We start from the raw sequence: 26,014 nt of genomic DNA, 5'->3' as shown, positions 1-26,014 counted from the left end.
TACATGCATGTACATGCAATCGTCATTTAAACCTTTATATCTGAATCACCGTAACAGTATTACTGTGAAATGACATCAAAATAATTGAGCTGTTTTTTGTTTAAACTAGCCTCTCACCCCTCAATTGTACAAAGCAAACCAAGCATTGAGAAGAAGTCAAAGCAGCTTTGCTTTACAGAGTTTTTAAGAGAAAAATTATAACGAAGGGCCAAGGCTTCAAAACCATTAAAATCTTGGATTATTCCACCACTTTCCACTCCCTTCTCTAATCTTTTTACAATTAGCGTTATTTTTTAAACCAAAACAACATAACGCACATGTACACACATGCACACATACAAAGCTAAGAGAACCAGAGCTGTCTATATACTGGACATTGTATTCAATAACACACTTCTTTAAAAATTCCAACATCCTCTGATGAGATTCTCCAGTGCAACACAAGCTCTAGTCCTAATATCAAACTGAAATTTATATATTAAACTTTAAACACTTACCTCCTGCTCCTGTTGAAAGATGACGACTCTACCACCCTTATCTCCTGTTGCTAGTAATTCTCCAGAATGATTAAATTCTACTGTAGAAATTATATCTGCTGTATAATTAAGACAAAACAAAAAAAGACATTAGTTTTTCTTTCCCAACTCACTAGTTTCAGAACTTAGCATGTTCTTCCTAAACATTCCAAGTCTATGAAGTATATCTCTGAAGTACATCAACCACCCATCAGAAATAATGTGAATCTAAAGTTCTTTCATAAATATTTTGATCCACTAACAAAAATTATCCTCAGAATAAAACAGTATGAAACTATTTTAACAGAGAATACAACAAATATTAGTTTATTAATATTTCACTAAATTTGTGAATACAAGGAAATCAACAATTTGTGAAACATCTGATAGTATCCTTAAACATTATCTTGCTATTTACTTATATACATTTGATAAGCTTGTTTATGTAAACACAAATAATCACCTATAATAAAGGCACATATTATTAACCCGGGGGGGGGGATTTTAAACGTAAAAATACTTTCAGATGGAATTTTACATCATAAATTCAAATCACAGCTTCAAGCAAATGTCTGCAAATAGATTGCAATTTTTCATACCAGAAATGCTTTGCGCCATGTGTCTTCAATGCACACGGCTCCTCCAGCTCCCTACACCGCAGGGCCACTAGAACCAGTCATGACACCTGGATTCTACCAGCTCAGTGATGACTGCACAGTCACAACCAAAGCAAACTGCCAGGTTTTTTCTTGTTTTTTTTTTTCACACCAGAGCCCTTTTCTTAAGGAAAAAATTCTAAATTACAGAAATGGGCATCAGATAGAGCAAGTACACTGTACAATTCATCACTGTGTTATTAACAAGTTCTTCACTATAAAGTATTAAGCTGAATTAGAAAAGCCCCATCAACATGCATTTTAAATGTCAGCTTTGTAAGACAACAGCCTTCTTCTGGTGTACAGTAGCTCACTGTTAAGAATTTAAGAATCTGACGATATAGAAACTTAAATTTACCTATCAGCACTGCATTTCATAATTTTCTTTTAGCAATTTTTTAAAGTCTAGATTTTGAAAAGATTTATTTGCCTCCTCCATCGTCTATGTCCAAGGCATTTAATCTTTTTGAACTCCATCAGAATTTACCGAAAGTTACACAAGCTCTCCCACAAAACAGCATATATTTAAGTGCTCATAAAAATGTGCACATTATCTCAGACTGTTCGGACAACACCTCACTGCCAGGTTTAAAAAAAAAATCCTGGCTACACCACAGTGGTTACCAGAAGGAAAAAATAAACTTGATGTGTTCACTGCTTACATAAGTAACACAAAAGGCATACAACTTAATATACTGGGCAACCATGGAAAGTCAAACACTAAGTACTGAGAAGTCGTTTGATTAGGAGTTCTGTACTGTACTACTGACTTCTGCAGTGAATAAAGGATTAAAAACATACAAAGTCCCCACGCTTGAAGCACATTAGACCATTACTGGGGAGAGAAGTAGGAGCAAAGAGTAGCAGAGAAAAAAAATTGTCAAATTTTATTTGAAGGTTAGGCTCTAAAATCAAATAACAAGGTAAACATAACAGTCAAAATTATCTTTAAATTCAAATCCCTCACACAGACATCACTGTGAAGACACAAATTCTTTCTCCTAAGTCCAACTCAGACAATATTCCTTACAGGATTGATAATTTGCTTTTTTGCCTAACCACCAAATGAACTAGTTAATACAAAGTCACGCTGCAACAAAAATACCTATCTTTGAACTCTAGAATATGCTCTCAGCGTGGTGAAACGCTCACATCTGAAACCAATACCAGACTCAATCTCCTGTTCAACTCAGTGGAATAATGGGCTGAGGTGCCCGTTACTTATTTTCTCTTTCGCAGTTCCAAGTCATTCCATTCACCTAAATTAATTACAACTCCTCGTTAGGTAGATGAGCTGTTACAGTTTACACTTAGTAAGGGATACATCAATGATCATGGCATAATTCGTCTGACTGTGCTCTCTGCTAAGCAGTAAAGTTAGATGGACAGGTTTGGTGTAGGATGGGCTTTTTTTTTTTAAAGACTGTCTCAAAAAAAAAGACTGTCTCAAAAAACACACACAAAAAAAACAAAAAACCCTCTGACCAGGCTGGAGTGCAGTGGTGCGACCATGCCAAACTCCTGGGCTCAAGGGATCCTCCCATCTCAGTCTCTTGAATATCTGGTGCTATAGGCATGCACCACCATGCCTGGATAATTTTCACGTGTTGGTCACGTGAAGATGACAGACGATGAGCTTGTGTATAACATTCACCTGGCTGTCAATTTCTTGGTGTCACTGCTCAAGAAAAACTGGCAGAATGTCCGGGCCTTATATATCAAGAGCACCACGGGCAAGCCCCAGCGCCTATATTAAGGCACATTTGAATAAATTCTATTACCAGTAAAAAATAAAATAAAATAAAATAAAAATTTTGTAGAGACAGGCTCTCACTATGTTGCCCAGGCTGGTCTCAAGCTCGTGGCCGCCAGTGATCCTCCCACCTCAGTCTTCCAAATTGCTGGGATTACAAGGAAGCGCCACCACACCTAGGTGGGCTCAATTTCTAATAAAGAAACCCTAATATTCCTTAAGTGAACTGAACACAGAAAACCTAGAGGTGATTAAGTCAGTAAGAACAGCATTACAGTAAAACAACTGAGATTTGGGACTGAGGGGTAGGCACATTCCATGCCAATTTATTATTTTTTGAGATGGGGTCTTGCTTTGTGGCCCAGGCTGGAGTGCAGTAGAGCAAGCATACCTCACTGCAGCAGCCTTGACCTCCCAGGTTCAAGCAATCTTCCCATGTCAGCTCCCTGAGTAGCTGGGACTACAGGTGCAGACCACCATGCCTGACTAATTTATTTTTATTTTTGTACATACTGGGTGTTGCTATGTTGCCCAGGCTGGTCTCGAACTCTTGGGAGTCAAGCGATACTCCTGCGTTGAACAGGCACGAACCAAAACACCCAGCCCATATCTATTTTATTATGAGAAGACAGAACAAGAATCAAGTGTTAAAGCAGTAGGTACAATCTTCCAAACTGAGATGGCCTCACACAACTGGTTATAATGTAATCACTGAACGTGTGAATGGAAGAGCAAAGTGAGAGGTGTGTAGGGAGAAGAAAAAGACTTTATTGCAAGATCTAACAGAAACAAGATATTTGCTCCAATATTGTATCATTTCTTATGGCAGGAGCAATTATTTTATAATGAACTATTTAAAGTGATATGGTACGTGTTTAATAGTGAACTCGTTTTGTAGCAAGGATAAAGAATTTTAAGAGGCACCCAGGGGTAGGCTGAGGAATCCTAGAAAAAACTGACCCAAATAGCAAGTGGCTAGACATCAGGAAAGGACAAGAACCAAAGATTTACACCACAAAATCAACTCGCTGTAAAATCCTTGAGGGAGATACATATTGGGTGAATGGATTACCAATTTATAGATTTTCTTAAGACACTGGTGTTTGTTACTATTTATCTTGCCAAAAGCCAATAAACAGAAAGTTTTAGAAACTGCCAACTAAGTCACTGTTCATCTGAATAGTGTAGAGGAATTTCATTTGGGGGAGGTAGATGGGCAGATTCGTGGTCTCCTTGTTGAGATTTTTACACCACATTTATTTAATGTAACCATATTTCTACTAGGAAAACTATTTTCCTGGTTTGTGAAACAGAATTTAAATCTATCGCTATGTCATGGTGTTCCTTCTTCCTCCTTTGTCCCTAAAACAAAAAAGAAGAAAGACCATCTACACAATTACTCACTAAATCTCTAAGTTTAGGGGTGATTCTTTGAAAGTTTTCTAAGTTGTGAAATGCCAAGGTCTTACAAAGTCTCACTGGGAATATGACATATTAAAATGATGAATAATAAGGGAGAATGAATTCAAATTCTGCTCATAGACCAAGAAAAACATTCAGGAATGAATCATGGAGAGCACTCTGAAGCAGCTTTGTGCCGTATGTGCCACTGCATACTGGCGTGCCAAGAATGAAGCATGGGCTTGTCTGGTGCTGCAGAGCACCCACATCTGTAAGATCTAGTTGTAAGCACCCTCCACACTGTGTATCCTAGTGTGCCATACAAACATCACTGCTTTTTAGGAATGCCAGGACATGCAAAAAGTGAGGAAGCAAAGTCCTGAAAACAAGGAGACCATTTCATGCTATACCCAAACAAGGCTGGCCAAATACTGGTATCCAGGTTTGCAGAAAATAATCTACCCTAGAAAATATTCTTCTCATGTTCTGATGCCCATATGTAGCTAGTGACTACCAGAACTGGACAGCATAGGTCTAAAACATTACAGAGTGGATATTGACATTCACGGCAAACACAAGAATGCTGGAACTAAGAGAATTCTGCACCTTTAAACAATGCACTCTAGGTGTGGGACACAACCGTCTTATACAAATACAGACTGCCCCCAGAGGAGCAGGCTGAAAATATAAGTGTGCCATAAAATTTTAGATTCCTTGGATACTAGTTTTAAAACAATTAATGAAAGCTATGAATACTTGCAAATGCTCTACTCTTGATATCAGAATAACTATCATGTTTTTTAAAAGCAAAAATTGACATCACTGTCAGAGGTATCCTACCAAATTTATGCATGGCTTAGTACAGCATATCAGTTGAGTTATATCCTCACAAACCACCACCAACAAAATGCCAAAGAAGAACTCCTTTAAAAGGAAAATAATCTGTCCTATGACCAATTACAATGTTATTTTACAAGGATATAAGTCTGTATTAATTAATCTTAAAAGGAACATTCTAATACAGTTACTGAAAAGGGACGACCTCCTTTCAGAACATGAGTCCACTCCCCTACTAACCTTTAAGTCAACTCAGCAATTTTAGAAAAATACTGATTTCCAAATTGTTCAACAAAAATACAGTATTTAAAAGGCATAACAGAATCTTTTGTTTAAAAAGTACTGCAATGTTCTTAAATTTATATACTATTAATACAAAGCAAGGGATTTATAATTTATTATACAGAATGAAATTCTTGACTCTTCCCACCCGCTCTTTCTAAACTGTCAGCACCCAGGCAGGTTTTACTCTTAGAAGGTGAAATAATTGCTTTCTTTTGTGAGTGGACGAGCAGCTGGTAGTGGGGATGACAACAGTGTCATTGGTCCATTTTTACTTCATAAGGCTGTTCCTTTCTTGTCACCTATCTTCTGTTTCTTGCGTACTATAATAAACAGAATAGGACACAGACAGCCAAAGGTTCAAAAATGTAACTCTCAGGATAAAAATCAGCAAGGGGAAATTAATAAATTGTATATATAAATGGGTATAATTAATAATCACTATCCATCAAATGACTAAATTATTACTAGTCTTGGCATTCTCTAAATACCTCAGCTCTTCTGTTGTGAGGCACTTTGTGAAGTTACTCTTTGGTTTCATAATTCCATTTGAGGATTATGTCTCAAATAAATGACTTGAAAGAAACCAATCAAAATTAGTGCAAAGAGGGTTGTAACTGTATTACCTATATAATTTTGTTTTTGTTTTTTTGAGACAGAGTCTAGCTGTGTTACCCCTGGCTGGACTGCAGTGGCCCGATCTCGGCTTACAATATCATCTGCCTCTTGGATTCAATCAATTCTCCTGCCTCAGCCTTCTGAGTAGCTGAGATTACAGGCACCCACCACCATGTCTGGCTAATTTTTGTATTTTTACTAAAGACGGGGTTTCGCCATGTTGGCCAAGGTGGCCACGAACTCCTGACCTCAGGTGATTTGACCGCCTCAGCCTCCCAAAGTGCTGTGATTATAGGCGTCAGCCACCGCACCTGGCCACCTATATAATTTTTTAATAAGGCTGAAGGTATTTGAAATACTCAATAGGTAAGACAACATTGTGTCAAAGGTGCCAAATGAAAATAGCAACCAAAAAAAAAAAAAAAAAACAAAAAAACAAACACAAAGTTGGAAAACTGTGGTCCACCACCTGTTTTTATAAATAATGCTTTACTGGAACACAGCTATGCCTATAAGGTGAATAGACGGCACAGACTGAAAATATTTACTATCTGGCCCTTTGCAGAAAATGTTTGTGAAACTGCTTTATATTATAACTGAATACCGGCATTAAAATAACACAAAGTCATTTCAAACTAATGTCAAAGCATATACAGATGTTACAACCAAAATGTGCCAAACACTGCACCAAGTAGGCATTTATTTGCTGTTAATCTTTATAACATCACTGTAACATGCATATCATTTTCAAGGTATAGAGAAACCCCTGAGAGATCAACCCGCCTGAGAAAAATCACACAGCGATCAGCTGTCAGAGCCAGGATTCAAATTTAGCACCATACAGATAAGGTGGCAACACAGAATTCTATAAATCTCTGGATAATGTATAACTATGCAGTTTATTGCCTCTTTTTCACTGTCAAAATGTCTGTGTTCAGTAAAATATTTAGAGCCAAACATCAACTTTATACTACTTATTAATGATCACATTACAGTTACTGCCTGTCCCTACAACAAAACTTTTAAATATTTATTCGGCATCTGCTACATTCAAGGCACTGGGTGTTACACATTCTAAATTCTACCTCCTAACATGGCTGATAAGAGAAAGCATTGCAATCCCTACAGATGAAGCATTAATCAGTAAAGGATTCAGTAAACGTTTAAGAAAAACCAAAGGAGTATCCTAAGGCAAAATAAACAACAACTACTACAGCATGAATTACAAGACATAAAGACCAAGTCAATATGTAAATAGGCCTTCCCCCTCTTTTTTGAAATGGAGTCTTGCTCTGTTGCCCAGGCTGGAGTGCAGTGGCATGATCTTGGCTCACAGCAACTTCCACCTCCTGGATTTAAGAGATTCTCCTGCCTCAGCCTCCCGAATAGCTTGGATTACAATCACCCACCACCAAGCCCAGTTAATTTTTCTGTCTTTAGTAGAGACGGGGTTCCACCATGTTGACCAGGCAAAAGCCGTGTTTTCAAAAAATAAAAATAAAGGAGGGGAGGAAACAACCGAGAGGAACTGCTTAAGTATTTTTTTTTCCTTTTTTAAAGGTATTTTGGTATCAATTTGTATCTTTTCTTTTTTTTCCCCCCAGACAGAGTCTTGCTCTGTCACTCAGGCTGGAGTGCAGTGGCATAATCTCAGCTCACTGCAACCTCTGGCTCCCTGGCTGAAGCAAGTCTCCATGCCTCAGCCTCCCGACCAGTTGGGAGTATAGGTGTGCACCACTACACCCAGCTAATTTTTTAGTAGAGACAGGGTTTCACTATGTTGGCCAGGCTGCTCTTGACCTCCTGGCCTCATGAGATTCTCGCGACTCTGCCTTCCAAAGTGTTAGGTTTACAGACGTGAACCACCGTGCCTGGCCTGTTTTTTTTTAACCATCTGATTTATAGATTCCTGAAAGCGCCACTTTAAACAGCTGACCTAGGTTCTATTCCTCAGATGCTGACAAACCCGATGCTGATATTTCCCTCAATATAATTAGGCTTGACAGTGAAACAGTAATAATTTAAAAGGGTAAAACATTCTAAACATTGCTGTAGCAAATAAACAACTCTGAAAATCCAGATCTATCTATTTCATGCAACACAAAATAGCATCAATCTTAAGATAACCATGAGGTTCACAAAAATTCCATGAATTTCTTAAAATTCTACATTCCAATTACTGTCACAAAGGGCTGCATTTGTGTAAAGAGCAAGTATCTGCAAACAAACAGGGTTGCCAGTGTAGTATTCTAATACAAAATTAAATGTTCACACCTGGAAGAAAATGGTCTTATCAAGTTGACTATAATAAATCTTATCTTTCTACAAATGACATTTGACTTCCCCCAAAAGCTCTACCAGGTAATCAGTCTCCTCTACTTTTTGTTATATTTCAGTAAAAAGACAAAGATTAACAAAGAACAATGAAACTATATAAACAAAGGTATTCAGAAAAAGTACCCAATAAAAATGTGTAATTTTTACTACTACTATTTTCAAGAGGTTAAAGTAAAAGACAAAAAACAAAAAAAATTAAATGGCATGAATCTCATTTCTGACCATGAGGAAGTTAAGATAATCTGAATTTATTATTCTGCTGTGAAAGACTAGAAAACTGAAAATAATATATGAAACAACTGTTTTTTGGACAACAGACAGTGTGGGGTAGAGAACTGTTAACTCTTAGAGAAGGAAAAGAAAGTGATCCCTTTAGTAGCTCTTCCTTACTGATGGGAAGGACAAAGACAGCATGGTGAGTTACAAAGAATCCAGAGAGCAGAAAATTAAAGCAGCTACAACATAAAGCAAAGTACCCCAAAAAATGTATCTACGGGTGGCTCACTTAGAATCTGGCTGAAAACTGATCTGGACATATATGAAGTGACATATGAGGGCTCTGAAAAATTAGGGTCCCCACCAGCCAAAGGAGAGAAACCCCCACCAACAGGTAGAGTTCTCAGGAGGATGACACCTTGGTAATCAGGCTAAATCAACACTAAAGACTAAACTTGTCCTGACAAAGTTTTAAAACAAACATTTGATCCTTGGAAATGATCAAATCTATCCCAAGTAACTTAACTATGTGCTAGAACAAAATCCAACACTTGATGATGTAAATTCACACTGCCTGGTTTCCAATATGAAATTACCAGGAATATAATCAAGCAGGAAAATAGAACCCATAATCAGAAGAAAAATAAACCAGTGTAAACAGATCTAGAAGCGACGAAAATGATAGAATTAAGGTCCTAGCAGCCACAGACCAAAAACAGCTTTTGTAAATATGCTCCATATGATCAAGAATAAATCATGGGCCAGGCACCCTGGCTCACGCCTGCAATAACACTTTGGGAGGTTAAAGCAGGTGGATCACTTGAGGTCAGGAGTTCAAGAGCAGCCTGGTCAATGTGGTGAAACCCTGTCTCTAGCAAAAATACAAAAAAATTAGCCAGGTGCAGTGGTGTACTCCCGCAGTCCCAGGTACTCAGGAGGCTGAGGTGGGAGGATGGCTTGAATGTGGGAGGATCACTTGAACCCAGAAGGTGAAGGCTGCAGTGAGCCGAGATTGTACCACTGCACTCCAGCCTGGGCAACAGAGTAAGACTATGTCTCGAAAAAAAAAAAAAAAAAAAACGATAAAGAACAAAGAATCAATCATCGACATAAGAAATAAAAGATGAAAGGCAAAATTGTGACTAAAAATTTAAAAAAACACACTATTTGAAATCAAAGATACATTGAACAGGACTAACAGATTTAATACTGTAGTAGAAAGTATCAAGAACTTGAAGAATTACCCTATAATCAAAACAAAATAAAGCAAAGAGAGGGAGAAAAAGTAACCAAGACCTGACCTGTGGAATAACATCAAGTGTTCTAATGTAAGTATGGATGCAGTCCTGGGAAGGGGCAGGGCAGGGCTATTTGAAAACACGATGACTAAATGTAAGTAGTCAAGGCATGATGACAAAGTATGCAGAGTACTCAACATGAAAGGTTCAGTTTTAAATGTAGACTCACATGGGTATATCGTACCAGCAACTTAAAACCCATTTAGCACCACTGCAGTGGTGATGTGATTTTGCAAAGTTGTAAAGAATTCTTTGTAAAAAATCCCAACATTTCAAAGTATAACTTTCCCTTGATTTACACAGTAGCCTTCTGTACATACATTAAAGTTGTGGCCTCCACACCCCCCCACCCCCAAAAAAACCCTTTGTAAGTGAACAGTTTTTAGGCTTAGAAAATAAAGTTTCTTTTTCCAGTATCATGAACATTTGGCAGTATATTGTAAGCTATGCAGACCATGGAACAATTTTTCTTGTTCAAAACTATCCTGCAAACTGCCAAATAGCTATTCAACTGGGCCCATACCTAATAAATACAGCTAATGCCCCCAATGACTGGTCAATTTTTTTTAAAAAGAATTCAATAGGAAAAAGGGGTTTTATACTAGGTAGATAGGTAAGGAGATAAAAGGTATGGTGAAGATGTAACAGTCATAAATTTTTATGCCCAATACAGATTTTAACTTTACAATTATCAGGGTTACTAGGAATAAGGAGTTGATGAAAATGTAGTAGAAGACAGGGTAGGTAAAGGGATGGGATTTGGGAGGGAGAGGGATAGACGCCTAAAAAATATAACTGACAAATAGACACACAGAAAAATTATACCAAATTAAAAGTATTTATTTCTTCTAAAAAGGTATGCAATTAAATACATACATTGATGTACAGAGGAACTCCAAGAAATCAAATTATAAAGCCCATATTCTCTAACCATGATAAAATGGCTAAAGATTAATAGCCAATGCTTAAATCAATCAATTAATAACTTTAAAATCAGTACTGCAACAAAGGTACTTAAAAAGTTTTACAGCAATCTAAATATGTAAGTATTTAAGAGTACTGTGTTCATAAAAAATGATACAGTGATCACTATAAATTAACCAACTCGTAAAAAGCAAAGTGTTAAGAAACCCTGAAATCCCACCACCGGAACAGTTAGCAGATTTATGCAAATTGCAAATTGTGTATCAGATGTGTTTATATGCAATATGATTTTTAAAGATTACTTGCAGTAATGAGATTATCATAACATAGGTCCTTAATTAAAATTAACTTCACTCTTTAATCTGACAAATAAACTACTTTGTAGAAAAAGGATAATCATCACTCTTAGCCCCACTTCTGAGGGAATCATTATTATTCTAGTAAATATTCCTCTGCTGTCCAGCTATGTGTACTTGCACATGCCAGTACAAAAAAAATAACAGATCTCTAAGAATATGGTCCACAATGTACCACAGAGTTTTAAAAAAGTTACAAAGCACATCTGATCCTAATTTTACTAAATAAAACATTCGGAATTATGGCTTACCAGAAAGGGAAACCAGGTTAACAAATATGTGACAGCCATTTGCATAAAAATAACCATGGAAACTTTGATAATAGATGGATTTCTACAAGGTAGAAATATGATATGCCACTACACACCATTCCCATAATTAAGATTTTTTTTAAAAAGAGGCAATACTTAATGCAGGTATTAAGCAATTACTCTCACATATTCCTGGTGGGAACGCAACTTTTATAATATATTAAGAACAAAAAGACTAAATACAGTAAAGGGTTAAACCCATAACTAACTCCTTGACATCTGTGGTTATGACTAAAATGTCTATCCTGGAATAGATGAATCATTTGGTAACAAGAGACTCTAAAAGTTAAGAAACTGTATATGTTAGCTTACTCAGAAGTTTGAACATATGCCTGCATCTTGCATTTCCTAATATTACTCTTCTGGTACTCACTGGTTTTGTTCAGATGAGGGGGAGGACTGGGTGGGAACACAGCCGGTATTGTCGATCACCTTTATCTCTGTTCAATTCAAGGGTCCACTGCCAAAACATTCCGGCACAAAACAGCACAGAAATCAGATTCTTGTTTTGATCTGGTTTGTTCCAACGCTTATAATATACTATTTTGTTAGGACACATGATCCATTTTCATGATCTTCTCAGCTATATTTCTACACAGTAAATGAACTTTACAATTGACCCCCCCACCTAATTAGAATATGATTAACCCAAATTTCTTTTCAGAGGCACCAATTTATTTCCAATATAAGAAAACATTTTACTGTATATATAAAATGATAGTTTCCTGCTGAAAGGTAGCTTAGCTTCAGGTACAATGATTTCCCTAACATGACGCTCTTTTATCACTGCTGGCCTCTAGAGGGAGCTCGAAGTTCTTGCTATTTTTCCCAAAGGGCAGGATACTCCTCCCGGAAATGTGTGATGTTCAAGATTTAAGAACGTTTTATTTTAACACCCTGAAGAGCAAGTTCGGTTTGTCCTTTAGGCATCCCTTCCTCCTCAGAAGTGAATAAGGCTTGACCTGTTCACCTGTTCCCAACTGAAGCAGGTTCCAACCTTTCCCTCCCTTCAATACTCTTCAAACGCTGTTTCCCCACTTGGGATTAACTATCTTATTCCTGTGACCTGAGGCCGAAGGGAGGGCAGCAGTAGAAGAGGAGGGGCAAATGCTCCCTCTCGCTGATTGAGTTCAGCAGGCCAGTGAGCTTCTACTTTCCTCATGTCAGGGCGCACGCCGCATTTAATGTTTACATAACACACTATAATGGGACGATGGAGCTGCTCTTGTCTGCCCAGGCACTCTGGTCAACTAAGACCCCACTCAGGTACCCACTGCCAAGGGCTGAGGGATCATAGCACGCCTCTAACACATTCTCAGGGTCACATCTGAAAAGAAATGGCCTACAGTCAGAGCCTCAAATCCGCACCTCCCCCACTGCCTGTATGACCCTAAGAAAGTAACCTGGCCTCTTAAAGACTCAGTTTCCTCACCTTTACATATCTCACTCACACAGTTGCTTTGAAGGTTAAACAAACAATAAGCACAAAGAAGTGAACCCCGCATGAATGAACCTAAATAAAAGGGGTACACGGTGAGCACACTGGTAAGCTGCAGCTTGCTCGCCTTTAGGCTTTGTAACAGAAGGCAGAAGTGAATCTTCACTGTTTCCAGCCTATTCCAGTCTATCTAGCCTAGGTAAAAAAGTTCTCCAAATGGTCCCACTGAGCTCACTAGAGTCTGAAGCTAAAGACCAAGCAAGTAAATCGCCCTGCTTTGCTGCCGTCTGCATGTACACTCCCAGAGGCCTCAGGGAGAAGTATGGTTGGTCAAGGATAGGATTCTGTACTCCTGTGTCTCTTGGCCAAAATATCACCATGACTTTGCCATGATTTCCAACAACCAGACTATGGAGAAATGTGCATGGCATAAAGTGCTACTGGCCTTTATGATAACCTTCCTTTAGCCTCTGACAGTGAACACGAACATGTGCTGTGCTAACCTTGATGCTCAGACAGAACCTGCATTGTAATGCTGCCATGAACATCAAGGTCCACAAGGTAACTTCCAGAGATGTGTCCTGGAACCAGTTTCCCTTCTTTGTAACTTGTTCCTGGATAATCTGTTATCCTGTCTGGATAAAATGGAATGGAAACATAACCTACTGCAACAAAGAACAGAAAGATAAACAGCTGCTAATACATTTAGCCTACAGGTGTGCTTTTTTAAACAGACAATAAACCTTGGTATATAACTGTTATATAAGAAAGAAGAGATCTAAACTGAGCATTCTAGACCTTAAAGTTAATTATCATCTTCATTAGATGTTCCCCAACTTTTAACTGGCTAATAATTAACTTCACAAAGCAAGCCACATCATTCAGTGGCCTTATTATACACAGTGTAAATAGTTTCTCAAGGAGATTATACAAACAAGTAGCACAGCATAAAACTCCTGCATCTATGTATGCCTGATTAAGGTTTATAATTAGAATGGGTACCTAGCTATTAATATCTCCCCAAAATCTTCACAAATTGTGACTATTATGGCCAAGCTGTAAGAATCAAAAGCACTTCACTGTCTGTCTATAGTCTTGGTAGAGTCACAGCCAACAGTTTGTTCCCTGACAAAATATTTCCAGTTCACCCACAAACTGAAAACAAAGGGGCAGAATATTTAGAGAAAATGGCTAAGGTCTTTAAGGTATGTTACAAAACAATTTGACAGACTTTATTCCAATGTCAAAAAGGAGCCCAAATGGGAATTTTAAGTAAGAGTAATCCAATTAGACATGCACCTTAGATTGCTGAAACTGAAGTGAAGGAGACTTGCCAACTGGGAGGAACCTAAGCAAAGGGAAAACTGGAGACCAATCTGGAGTTACTCCAGAAATCCCAGTTAAGCAATGATAGTGACCTGAGCCAGTAACAGTAAAATATTGTATCATTAGACAGCAACATTTAACATTTACGTAACAAGCCAACATGGTGGCTCACACCTATAATCCCAGCATTTTGGGAGGCCAAGGCAGGAGGATCATTTGAGCTCAGCAGTTCAAGACCAGCCTGGGCAACATGGTGAACCCCCATCTCTACAAAAAATAGAAAATATTAGCCTGGCGTGGTGGCACACACCTGCAGTCTCAGCTACCTGGGGGGCTGAGATCGGAGGATGACTTGAGCCAAGGAGGCTGAGGCTGCAGTAAGCGAAGATCGCACCACACCACATTCCAGCCTGGGTGACAAAGTGAGACCCTGTCTCAAAAATAAAAATAAGTGAAATTTACATACTGTATGTTAGGTATTTAATCCTCACAACAAACCTATTAAGTTGGCTGTATCAATACACTCATTTAACAAATGAAGAAATTAAAGAACAGAGGCCAAAGAGGGGTCAGAAGTGAACAAATTTTAAAATACATTTCCAAAGTACGTAAAACAAGGCTTGATAATTGATAAAGTGTAGACAGCTACAGATGAAAGCCAAGAATAATGTCCAGGTACTTATGTGGCTGAATGCACCTAGTATCATTAATAGGCAGATATTTATCTTAACTGAAGTATTTAACAGCATCTGAACAGGGAATACAACTGTTTAAGTCCATTTTTACGTCACTGACCAAGACATACCCAAGACTGGTCAGAAGTACAGTTAACCTGCGGCTTCCAACTGGCACTGGAAAAAGTGGAGGGCAGTCTTGTGGGACTAAGCCCCTTCAACCTGTGCAATCTGATGCTACTTCCAGACAGTGCTGGAACTGAATTGGAGGGGACCCAGCAGGTGTCTGCTGCAAAACTGATTGCTTGATGTACAGCGAAAAACTCACATATTAATATGTATCAAAAGCGTGTTGTAAAAGAAACTGTGTTTGTGTTTTCTACATAGACAGCTAGATTGATCTGAAAGCAGATTAGGGAAAAGGAGATATAGTTAGGGCACCATCAGCTCAGAAAAGACATTTAAAGTCACATGACACTTAAATGTGATTTCCTAGTGAATAAGCATAGATAAAGAAAGCCAGAGGTCTGGGCTAAGGATTGAGCTTTGAGACCAGGCAGAAAAGGAGACTGCACAGGAACTACTGGTGAGCAGGAAGAAATTTTCTGGAAGCTAGGCAAAGACCGTGTTTTTAAAAGGAGGCAGTGATGAATTGTATCCAAAGGCTCTTAAATATCAAGTAAAGGGAGGGCTGAGAATGAAACTGGGTAACTTGGAGACTTTTTAGTGATTTCAGCAAACGTGGTTTCAATGGATTAATGTCTTTAAAAACTGCCACTTCCTGTGGCTTTATTTGTCATTCTCAGGAGAGGGGAAGCTCTAGAGTTGAACTGTCTAGGTTGAAACCACTGTTCTGACGGTCTGAAGTCTGGCTTATGAAGGGCATCCTCTTAATAACTGTGAAAGATGAAGATTTTCTCCTACTTTTATATGTTAGTCTTGAGTTACTCTGGGAAACAGGATACAGAGAGTTAAACAATGCTGAAGTTGACTTTTCATGCTTTTGAGACGCTAACTACTCAGCTGGATGTATTTAAGTCCTTTTTTTTTTTTTCCCCCAAGTAAAGTACCTGAGTGATATACTTTGAGTTCCTGCACACCTATCAAATGCCATCTTGTTGCACTGCCAATGTAAAGGATAACTTCATCAATTTAGGATTCTTAGTTTATCACAGTTTTTTTCCCTCAGAGTTTTCTGGAAGACACTCTACACTTTTCCCAGAGCACTGTCCACCAGAACTTTCTATGATAGAAATGTTTTATTCTGCACTCTCTAGCACAGTAGCCACTAGCCACACACAGCTGCTGAGCACCTGAAATAGGCTCTGTAGCAATGCAACTGAGAAAATGAATAAAAACAAATGCTGTGTTCCTTATATTTTTGTTACAATTTTCAACTTCCTTTTCCCACTGTATTGTGGGAGTATTTCTAAAACCTTGCTACTACCTGACTCCAAAGAGCCCATAGTTAAGAATCACAAATTTCACTTAAGAACTGCTTCCTGCTCTCTGATACTTTCAAATGCTTGTTGGTCTCTCAGAGCAACTAATTAGTTGCTCTTTAAACTTGAGTTTCTCTTGCTTCCAGCAGTAAGCCTATTTCATGGGAAGTCACTGCTCACACTGGTCACCCTCCTTTACAGTACCTACTGAATATGTATGTGTCCTTCATTTTCTGTATGCACCTTTAAAGAAAAAGGCCTGGTGTTTATGTAATATTGGGAACTGTGCTGGGTTTAACCAGAATACACATTGGAACCAAGTTCAAATCTCAGACCTAGGAGGGAAAATGTTTACATTGTTACTTCCTGTGTTCGTTCTCTACTGCTGCCTTAAAAATTGCCCCGAAGGTTGCAGCTTAAAACAACAAACATTTATTATCTCACAGAAGGTCAGGAATCTGGGTGTGACTTAGCCAGGGTGCCTTCAGTTCAAGGTCTCTCACAAAGCTGCAGGTATCCAAAAGCCTGACTGGAGGAGGATCTACTTCCAAGCTCGGGCACCTGGCTGCTGACAGGTGTCAGGTCACTCACTGGCTGTTGGCCAGACACAACAGATCCTTGACACGTGAGCTCCACATGGAACCACACAAACATGGTAGCTGGCTTCCCTTGGCAAGTGAAATAGGGCAGCCCAACATGAATGCCAAAACCTTTCTGTAACCTAACCTCTGAAGGAGCATCCCAGCATCTTGCCCAGTTTGTGGAATCCAGTCACTGGAGGTCTAGACGCACCCAAAGGGAGGAGGTTACATGGCGATGTAAATACCAGAAGCCAGGGACCACTGGGGTCACCTGAGAGGCTGCCTGACAAAGAAGGAAACTTGGGGGCAGAGTTTCAACTTTGTGCTTGGTGGTCCAGTGTCTCCTGCCACCATGAGTGGCCAGCCTTCTCTACTTGTCATATTCATCTTGGTAAGAGTCATTCAGTTTCTAATCCCGTTTCAGAATACAGGAACCACTGTTCTGTACTGTGGCTCCCCCTTCAATTCTAACTCTGACAATTCAAAGCAGGTCCTGTCACTTACTCCTACAAGTGCTGCACAACCACATTTACACTAAGGCCTTCCCTCACAATGTTTCTTGTCTGTACTGTTTCCTGCTAAAATTTTTTAGTTTAGTTATGGCACCTTTCCAAGGTTTCCAAGGATACTGAATTCTCCTTATTATGCTCGTTGGTCATTTCAGTGTGTCATCTGTCTAACACATGGGCTTAGGAAACCATCCTCCTCCCAAAGTCAACACAGCTATTTGTTTAAGTAAGGCCCTCTACACATTCTTTAAAAGACTGTTTTGATACATGTGACAGGAAATGCTTGTTGGTGCTCCTAGCCATATAATTCAACTCTATTGTTGGATAAAACAAAGATGTTTTAATCTACACCATCAATTCCCAGGATATTTTCTGCCATGTTAATTTAAGAAACTGCTGATTTCTTAAAATAATAACAATAATCATGCCACCAAACTTGGTTCAGTTTAAAACATTACAAAACTTAGTGAGCATAACAACACTAACAATATACCTGCAATCTTAAAAGGCAGAGAGACACAGCTGATCAGCTGTATGAACTAATCACACAGACAGGATGAATTAACCACACAGAGTTGTAAACAAGTACATACCACTGCATCCCCAGCAGTGGGCACTTACCACTGTGGAACAGACATAATACTTAAGACTAATGATAAGTTAGAGTACCAGTAGTGTTTTAATTCACAAGCCAAAATACCCACTTTTGGTTTAACAATTAAAAAAAAAAATACTTTCCCTATGCCATGTATTTCTTTTTTCTTCTTCCAATAGCTTATTCTCTCTATATCCTGAGAATATTAAGGAAAGGGATAGGAGGGGAAGAATCAACAAAAACTGAATCAGGCAGCAACATATTTTCTGATCTGATACCCTGGAGTACAAAGTGTAGAGTTTGCAAATAATCACAATTCCATTTTTTCGTCTTCTGCTGACAAGAGAACAAAAAGAGAGTCGACACACACAAACACGTTAAGCAGACATATGTCTACCACATATGGCTGTACAGGATATAAGCAAGAGAAGCAGCTATCCTATACAGCACATGTAAGGCGTAGTGCCTAAAGGTCAAATCTGATCTCACCAGATTTCCAGGGGAGGCTTTGAAAGAAAGGTGATTTTCAAACATTTTAGCACTGCACTTAGGGAATAAAATCACTTACCTTGGCAAAGATACAGGATATCAAATCAACACACAAAAATCAGTTGTTTCTACATACTAACAATGAACAATCCCAAAAGGAAATTAAGAGAATAATTCCATTTACAGTAGCATAAAAAATGAATAAAATACTAAGGAATAAATTCATCCAAGGAGACAAAACACTTCTACATTGAAAACTACAAAACATTGCTAAAATAAAGACATAAATAAATGAAAAGACATTCCATGTTCATGGATTAGAAGACTTGATTCCTAACAAAATCCCTAAAGTACTTTTTGTATAAACAGAAAAATCCATCCTAGTTGGTTCTATCAATGGAAGACAGCTCAGAAGTAAATCCTTGCACATATGGTCAAATGATTTTGGACAAGGTTGCCAAGACCAATGAATGGGGTAAGTACAGTCTTTTCAAAACATGGAGTCAGAAAAACTGGATATTCACACACACAAGAAAAAAAAAAAAGGACCCCGGCCTTACATCATATTAAAAATTACCTCAAAGTGGATCAAAGGGCTAATGACCTAAAACTATAAAATTCTTATTAAAAAAAAAAAAGGATTAGTGAGAAATTAAAACCCTTGTGTATTGCTGGTAAAGATGTAAAATGGTACTGCCGCTATGTAAAACAGTATGATTGTTCCTAAAAAGTTAAACACAGAATTACTAGATGATACATTAACTACACTTCTTAGGTTATTTGCCAAAAATAATTCAAAGGAAGTTGAACAGATACTTGAAGATCAATGTTCATAGCAGCACTATTCAAACAGCCAAAATGATGGACTATTCAAATGTCCATCAACATATGAATGAACAAACAAAATGTGGTATATACATAGTATTATGTAGCCTTAAGAAAGAAAATTATGACATGCTCTAACAGTCACAAAAGAAAAATACTGTAGGATTCCACCAATAGGAAACATCTACGAGATAAATTCACAGAGACACAAAGTAGACTGGGGGTTGCCAGGGGCTGGGGAGACGGGAATGAGGACTTATTGTTTAATGCGTACAGAGTTTTAGTTTGGGAAGATGAAAAGAGTCCTGGAGACGGATGGTGGTAATGGTTACACAACATATTTGTATGCACTTAAAGACACTGAATGGTATACTTTAAAATGGTAAACCTTATGTGTATTTTACCACAATAAAAAAATTGTCATCTCACATAAAATCTCCCAAGGCATGGCAAATAAACCCAGGGTTAGTTAATTTACTGGCTTAATGTTATCAAAGATCCAGGTTCTGCCCATCTTTATATTCTGACCAAAAAAAAAAAAAAAAAAAAAGTTACAGGGCTGGGAACTAAGGTTCTCACTGTGAGATCCGAAAGACACAAATACGGAATGAGGGAAGTAAGAAATAACCCTGTGGTATTCAATTTAAATTGGAGGTATCAGTATAAACTAATATTTTAAACATTTCGTTAGAGTACTTCAATCATATACAAAAGTAGGCAGAAGAGCACAGTATAAATTCCCATGTACCTATCATGCAGCTTCCACAATTATAAATTCATAGCCAATCTTGTTTCATCTAGAAACCCATGCCACGTTATGTCATGTACATCCCAGACATCAAATTATTTCACCTATAAATACCTCACGAAAGATGTCTAAAAGACCACCATTTTCAATATAACCAAACACCATTACCAAAAAATCAAAAGACCACTATCTTCAATATAACCAAATACAATTACCATACCTTAAAAAAATCAAAAGCACTTCCTTAAGATGAAATATCCAGTAACTGTTCAAATTTCCAATTGTTTCATGTCATAAAAAATATTGAACTCTTTGAATTAGGATCCTATATAAGGCTTTCACACTAAACTGGAAGCAGGAAGGAAACAGGACTGAACTAAGGAGTTAAAAAGTCCTGAGTAAAAGTTACAAGAATTACTAGCTGAGGCGGAGACTAATCGTTCCTATGAGTGGCCACTTCCCCCTTTCTCCTTTAGTAATAATGGAACATCTGGCACCTTCACCCTCAGAACCACACACACAGAGTTTCAACAGGAAATTAGAGGCTGCATTTCTTTGATTCTCTTATACCAAGTTCTAAACAATGGGTTATGAATGAAACTTGTCACCTCCTTGCCCTTCTCTCTCTTCTCTCCCCCCTGGGTTCGAACACAGATTTGAGCCAGATCTGACCACGCACAGAAGAGCAATACACCAAGACCCTGAGCAGAACAAACCTGTAATCCTGGGTAATCTCTGGCAAAACCAGCTTATCCACTTCAGACCCCTGTGTACCACTGACAGTCACGTGAAAGAGGAACAAGCTAATTTTCTGAACCACTGTGTATGCGGGTCTTTAAAGTAGTTTGGTCTATACTCTAATGCATATACCAGCTTGTGTGACTATGAGGATTTGTCTGGGTATCCTTTTACTGGTTCAAAAAACTGGGAAGTGGTACTAACTGTTAGCTTATTGCATTTCTCTATTTTGAACAACAAGTGTACATTTAGTAAAACAAAAACCTGAAGTTAACATATATTTTAAAATGAGATGACACATGAAAACACCTGCAGAATATATCTATCCATTCAACAAATGCCCATTAAATGCCAGATACTGTCATATGCCTAAAAATGTTACAGAAGCTAAGAATGAACATCACAGAACAAAAGAATCAGGATTCATCTCCGAATCATTTGTGAAACTCACGAACTAGAAAGAAGCAGCCTACATACAATAAGCAGGCAAACAATAAACAACATCATTTCAAATAATACAAAGGATATTCTAAAAACAGGTAACATTAAATGTACATTTCTCTTGGAGTTGGAAGGGAAATGAGTTTAATTTACACAGGGTAGTCAAGATTAGGAAGGAAAGTATGTTTGAGAATAAAAGGAGCAACTTCAAAGCCCTCAAGAAAGCTCCTGTGGCTGGACCTACTAGCAAGCAAGGGGAGAATGACAGGAAGGACCCCTGGGGTAGGCAGAGGCAGCACAGCACTACATCTACAATACAAATGTTGTATTACTATTAACAGGGGATGAGTATTACTGATGGAAAACAAAGAAAGCCATTATTCCCTTAATCCTGTGTCTTAGTTTCAAGACAAATGATGTTCTCAAAGGAAAATGGGTATTTTAGCTGGCCTGCAATAAGTAACTACTTTATGCTGCTACAGACTGAATGTTGCAACAAAATTCACATGTTGCAACCTAATGCCTAATGTGATGTATTCGGAGGGAGGTCTTTGGCAGGTGATCAGGTAATAGGGGTAGAGTCCTCATAAATGGGATTAGTGTGTCCTTATAAATTAAAAGAGACCCAAGAGAAAGCCCTTGTCCCTTCTGCCATGTCAAGACAGCTGTCTCTGAAGCCGAGAGCAGGTCCTCACCATATCTGCAGGTGCCTTGATCTAGGACTTCCCAGCCTCCAGAACTGTGAGAAATAAATTTCTGTTGTTTGTTTATAAGGCACCCAGTCTGTGGTATTCTGTTAACGGCAGCCCAAAGGTCTAAGACAAATGTCTTCATTCTAAGACAAACATATGTATTAATTATTTCGGGAGTAAAAAAAGTATAATTTTTATCTAAGAAAGCTAAAGTTTTCTCTGATATATTAAGTTCTTTAAAACCTCACTGCTTTCGGCTGACTGCTTCATGTCAAAAATTTAGGTCTAAAAATGAGGGTATCTTAGACACAAGCTATTTTAATTTTTATCACTTTATTAAACGAGGAAAGAAAAGTCCATTAAAACAGTACAAAAACTAGGTGCAATGGTTCACGCCGGTAATTCCAGCACTTTGGGAGGCCAAGGAGTGGGGTATCACCTGAGGTCAGGAGTTTGAGACCAACCTGGCTAACATGGTGAAACTCCATTTCTTCTACAAATACAAAATATTAGACAGGTGTGGTGGTGCACGCCTATAATCCCAGCTACTCGGGAGGCTGAGGCAGGAGAACTGCTTGAACCCAGGAGTCAGAGGTTGCAGTGAGCCCAGGTCACACCATTGCACTCCAGCCTGGGACAACAGCAAGACACCATCTCAAAAAAACACCACAAAAACTGAAAAACCCCACAATATCAGAATTTAGATCTAAGAAAACAAATCTACTTTTATATAAATTCCGTGAATTCCCCTTTTCTACTGCATAGAAAATGACTACCAAGTGTTCTTAGATATGAATGAAAAGGAACTATAAACACTTTACTGACACACTTGTTAAACATGGAAATATAAAACATGCATTATCTTCTAAATTGCACTAAAATGACAGTAAACTAATAAAGGAAGATAACCACCAGTGTGCTAAAAAATAGAAAACTCAGCAAAATAAAAGCAAGTGAAACCTCCAAGCATGCAAAAGGGGTTGCCAAGTCAGGACATAGAAGCACCAGGTACCCTGGAGGGCTGCAGTCAGACATGAGACTCAAAACAGCTATTGGTTGAAACATCTATGTAAAGATGCAGAGAAGCTAGACACTAACCCAGAGAACAAGTTTACCGCTGGAGAAACTGAACCAGACCTAGGGATGGTATCAATTTGAGAGGAAGCTGGTGGTAAGGCATCAAATTAAAAACAAGATTAAGTGAAAGGCTACATATTAATCCATGAGTTGCTCAATGATCTTCCTGGCTCCCAGAATGTCAGCAGCCAGGCTTAAGATATGACCCATCTCATCTAGCCATCTCCCTCTGAGAGAAGACACTAGAAGTTCCTTCTAATCTAGAGACACTGACCTGAGGGTCCCTGGCTCATCACCCTACAGTGAAGCCCACCAGCTGAATATCTCTGCCAGTGGATACAACGCTAATTTACTTTTAGTATCTCATTCTTAAGAACTAACAGACAACCAAGGATCACCAGATACCAAAGTCTACCAAAAGAATGAGAAAAAAGGAACTCAAAAGAAACAGATGCTCAAATTAGAAAATGAAAACAAAACCAAAAAACTATTAATCTTCTCAAAGAGAAGATACTCCATTTACAGATGTTGCTTCAAAAACACTACCAACAACACTATTCCAAAGGGCAAAAGAGCTCTTAAAAATACCATGATAAAAATAAATGCAAGAGTTGAGAACAAAATTGAGGTAATCCCCCAGAACGTAAAATAAAAAGAAAATGGAAAACAGTGGAGGGGGAAACAAAAATAGAGGACTAGTACAGAAAGTCCAAGATCCAGATAACAGGAGTTCCAGAAAAAACAAACAGAAAAGGAAAAAATGGAAGGAAATGAATCTACAAGCTGCAGGGTCCAATAAGTACCAGTCCAATTAATGAAAAAGACCCAAACCAAAGCACGCCATCCAGAAAGGAAAAATTAGTAAACAGAATAACACTGGAAGCTAACAGACAAAAGAAATACCTCCCAAATTCTGAAGGAAAATGTTACCTAGCCAAACCTGAAAGTGTGCAAGTAGAATAAACACATCTTTTCCATGCAGGCAAGATCTCAAATATCTTACCTCCTATGAAGTCTTTCCCATGAAGTGCTGGATACTGTGCACCATCCCAAAATGACAGCATAAACCAAGAAAAGAAAAAGATACGGGATCCAAGAACAAGGAGCCCCAACATAAGAGAGGCAAAAGGAATTCCCATGATGGTGATCACAATGATAATGATCAAGGAAAATCCCAGGGCAACAGCTGTGCACCAGACTTAGAAACTGCCCAGATTGAAGCAAGTGTGTTGGAGGGATAGAGCTTAAGGCAAAAGTAAAAGTGATACAACATTTGAGGTGCTTCAATATACTAAGAGGAGATTTAGTCTCCGCAGAGGATTTGAGGATGATTTAGTGATAAGATTCACAGAAAACGAAACAAAGTACTCCAGACTGAAACATGATAGGGAATTCCAGGAAGAACATGAACTGATTCTTCTGATCATGTAGAAAATTACATTAAAAGGCTTTTTGAAAGGTATAGAAACAAAACACTGATGGGAGATTAAAACCTAAATAAATGAATAAATAAGGTATTAACTCTAAAGAAAACAATGTTATTAAGAAAAGAAAATCAGAAATTATACAGCAGCTGTATGTACAATGTCCACTACTGCATTAGTTTCTTACGGCTGCTATAACAAATTAGTGCAAATTTTGTGGCTTAAAACACCAGTAATTTTTTCTCTTACAGTTCTGGATACCAAAAGTCAAAAAATCAGTTTCACTGGGCTATAAAGTGTTGTCAGCTGGGCTGGTTCCTTTTAGAAGCTTTAAGGGGAAAATCCATTTTCGTGCCTTTCCTAGCTTCTGGAGGCCACCTGCATCTCTTGGCTTGTAGCCCTTTCCTTGCACCAATCCTATCTCTTACTTCCTCCTTTGACTTTCTGGCCTTCCTTTTATAGCATCCTTGTGCTTACATTTACAGTCTACCAGGATAACCTAGGATGATTCCCTATCTCAAAATCCTTAATTCACTCACATCTATAGGTCCTCTGCCATATAAGGTAATCATAGGTTCCAGGGATTCGGATGTAGATTTCTTTCGGGGGCCATTATCCAGTCTGCTACAACTCTGAACACTAGCTTAAACAATTAACACTGTGTAACATACTGAGAAAGCCAGGAGGAGCAGCAGGAAAAGCCTAGCAGACCTCAGTTCTTAGCTACCATTTACATCTGTGGATCGCTTTTTTAAAACAGCTATAGGGGCATATAGTTTAGAAATATGAAAATAGGCCAGGAATGGTGGCTCATACCTGTAATCCCAGCACTTTGGGAATCCGAGGCGGGAGGACCACCTCAGGTCTGGAGTTCCAGATCAGCCTTCCCAACACAGTGAAACTCCATCTCTACTAAAGATATAAAAAATAAGCTGGGTGTGGTGGCGCACGCCTTTAGTCCCAGCTACTCAGGAGGCTGACATAGGCGAATCACTTGAACCCAGGAGGTAGAAGCTGCAGTGAGGCGAGATCATGCCACTGCACTCCTGCCTTTTTTTTTTTTTTTTGGGTCTCGTTTTTTGTTTGTTTTTGTCACTCTTGCGACAGAGGAAGATTTTGTCTCACAAAAAAAAAAAAAAAAAGAAATATGAAAATAAATACCAGAATAGCTAAAAGAGTTTGGGGAAGTGGATTCAAGACAAGGATAGGTGAGAGAAACAGAAACTGTTCATGTTTCTTTTAAGTATTTTGAAACTATGGACTTTTAAAATCATGTACATGAGCTACATGGATAAAATAAAAATCAATTTAAAACAATGTGAAACTTAAGATGGCTGGGAAGGGAGAGAAACCCTCATCTGAGATGAACAGGTGCCTCAAGGCTAAGGAAACAAACAATAATGACAAAAATAAAAATTCAAAGGCAAATTACCAGCAAAAGCACACCTTTGCTAAGTATAGTAAAGTCTCAGTCTAAGCCAAACTTGAAATTCAAATACAAATTTAAAGTA

At 38.3% G+C, this 26,014-nt stretch overlaps 1 protein-coding gene and 1 long non-coding RNA gene across 4 annotated transcripts in view; one reads left to right on the top strand and one right to left on the bottom strand.

Moving 5' to 3' along the window:
- PPP2R2A (protein phosphatase 2 regulatory subunit Balpha) overlaps positions 1-26,014 on the bottom strand; it is a 77,389-nt gene that overhangs the window by 31,220 nt on the left and 20,155 nt on the right. For 2 of the 3 annotated variants that reach the window (XM_032288568.1, XM_032288570.1), the window contains exon 3: positions 498-595. In XM_032288568.1, the coding sequence (XP_032144459.1) occupies positions 498-595 (98 nt within the window). The remainder of the gene's footprint in view (positions 1-497; positions 596-26,014) is intronic. The other variant, XM_032288569.1, reaches the window with a different exon arrangement.
- On the top strand, positions 2,485-21,987 carry LOC116558519. The gene is made up of 3 exons (XR_004272034.1): positions 2,485-2,954; positions 5,941-5,947; positions 21,976-21,987. It is a non-coding gene; the product is annotated as an uncharacterized LOC116558519 (long non-coding RNA).

Source organism: Sapajus apella, unplaced genomic scaffold (assembly GCF_009761245.1).
Source record: "Sapajus apella isolate SASKATOON/1434 unplaced genomic scaffold, GSC_monkey_1.0 scaffold21, whole genome shotgun sequence".
Taxonomy (NCBI): domain Eukaryota; kingdom Metazoa; phylum Chordata; class Mammalia; order Primates; family Cebidae; genus Sapajus; species Sapajus apella.
This window is presented reverse-complemented; position numbering and strand designations above follow the sequence as displayed.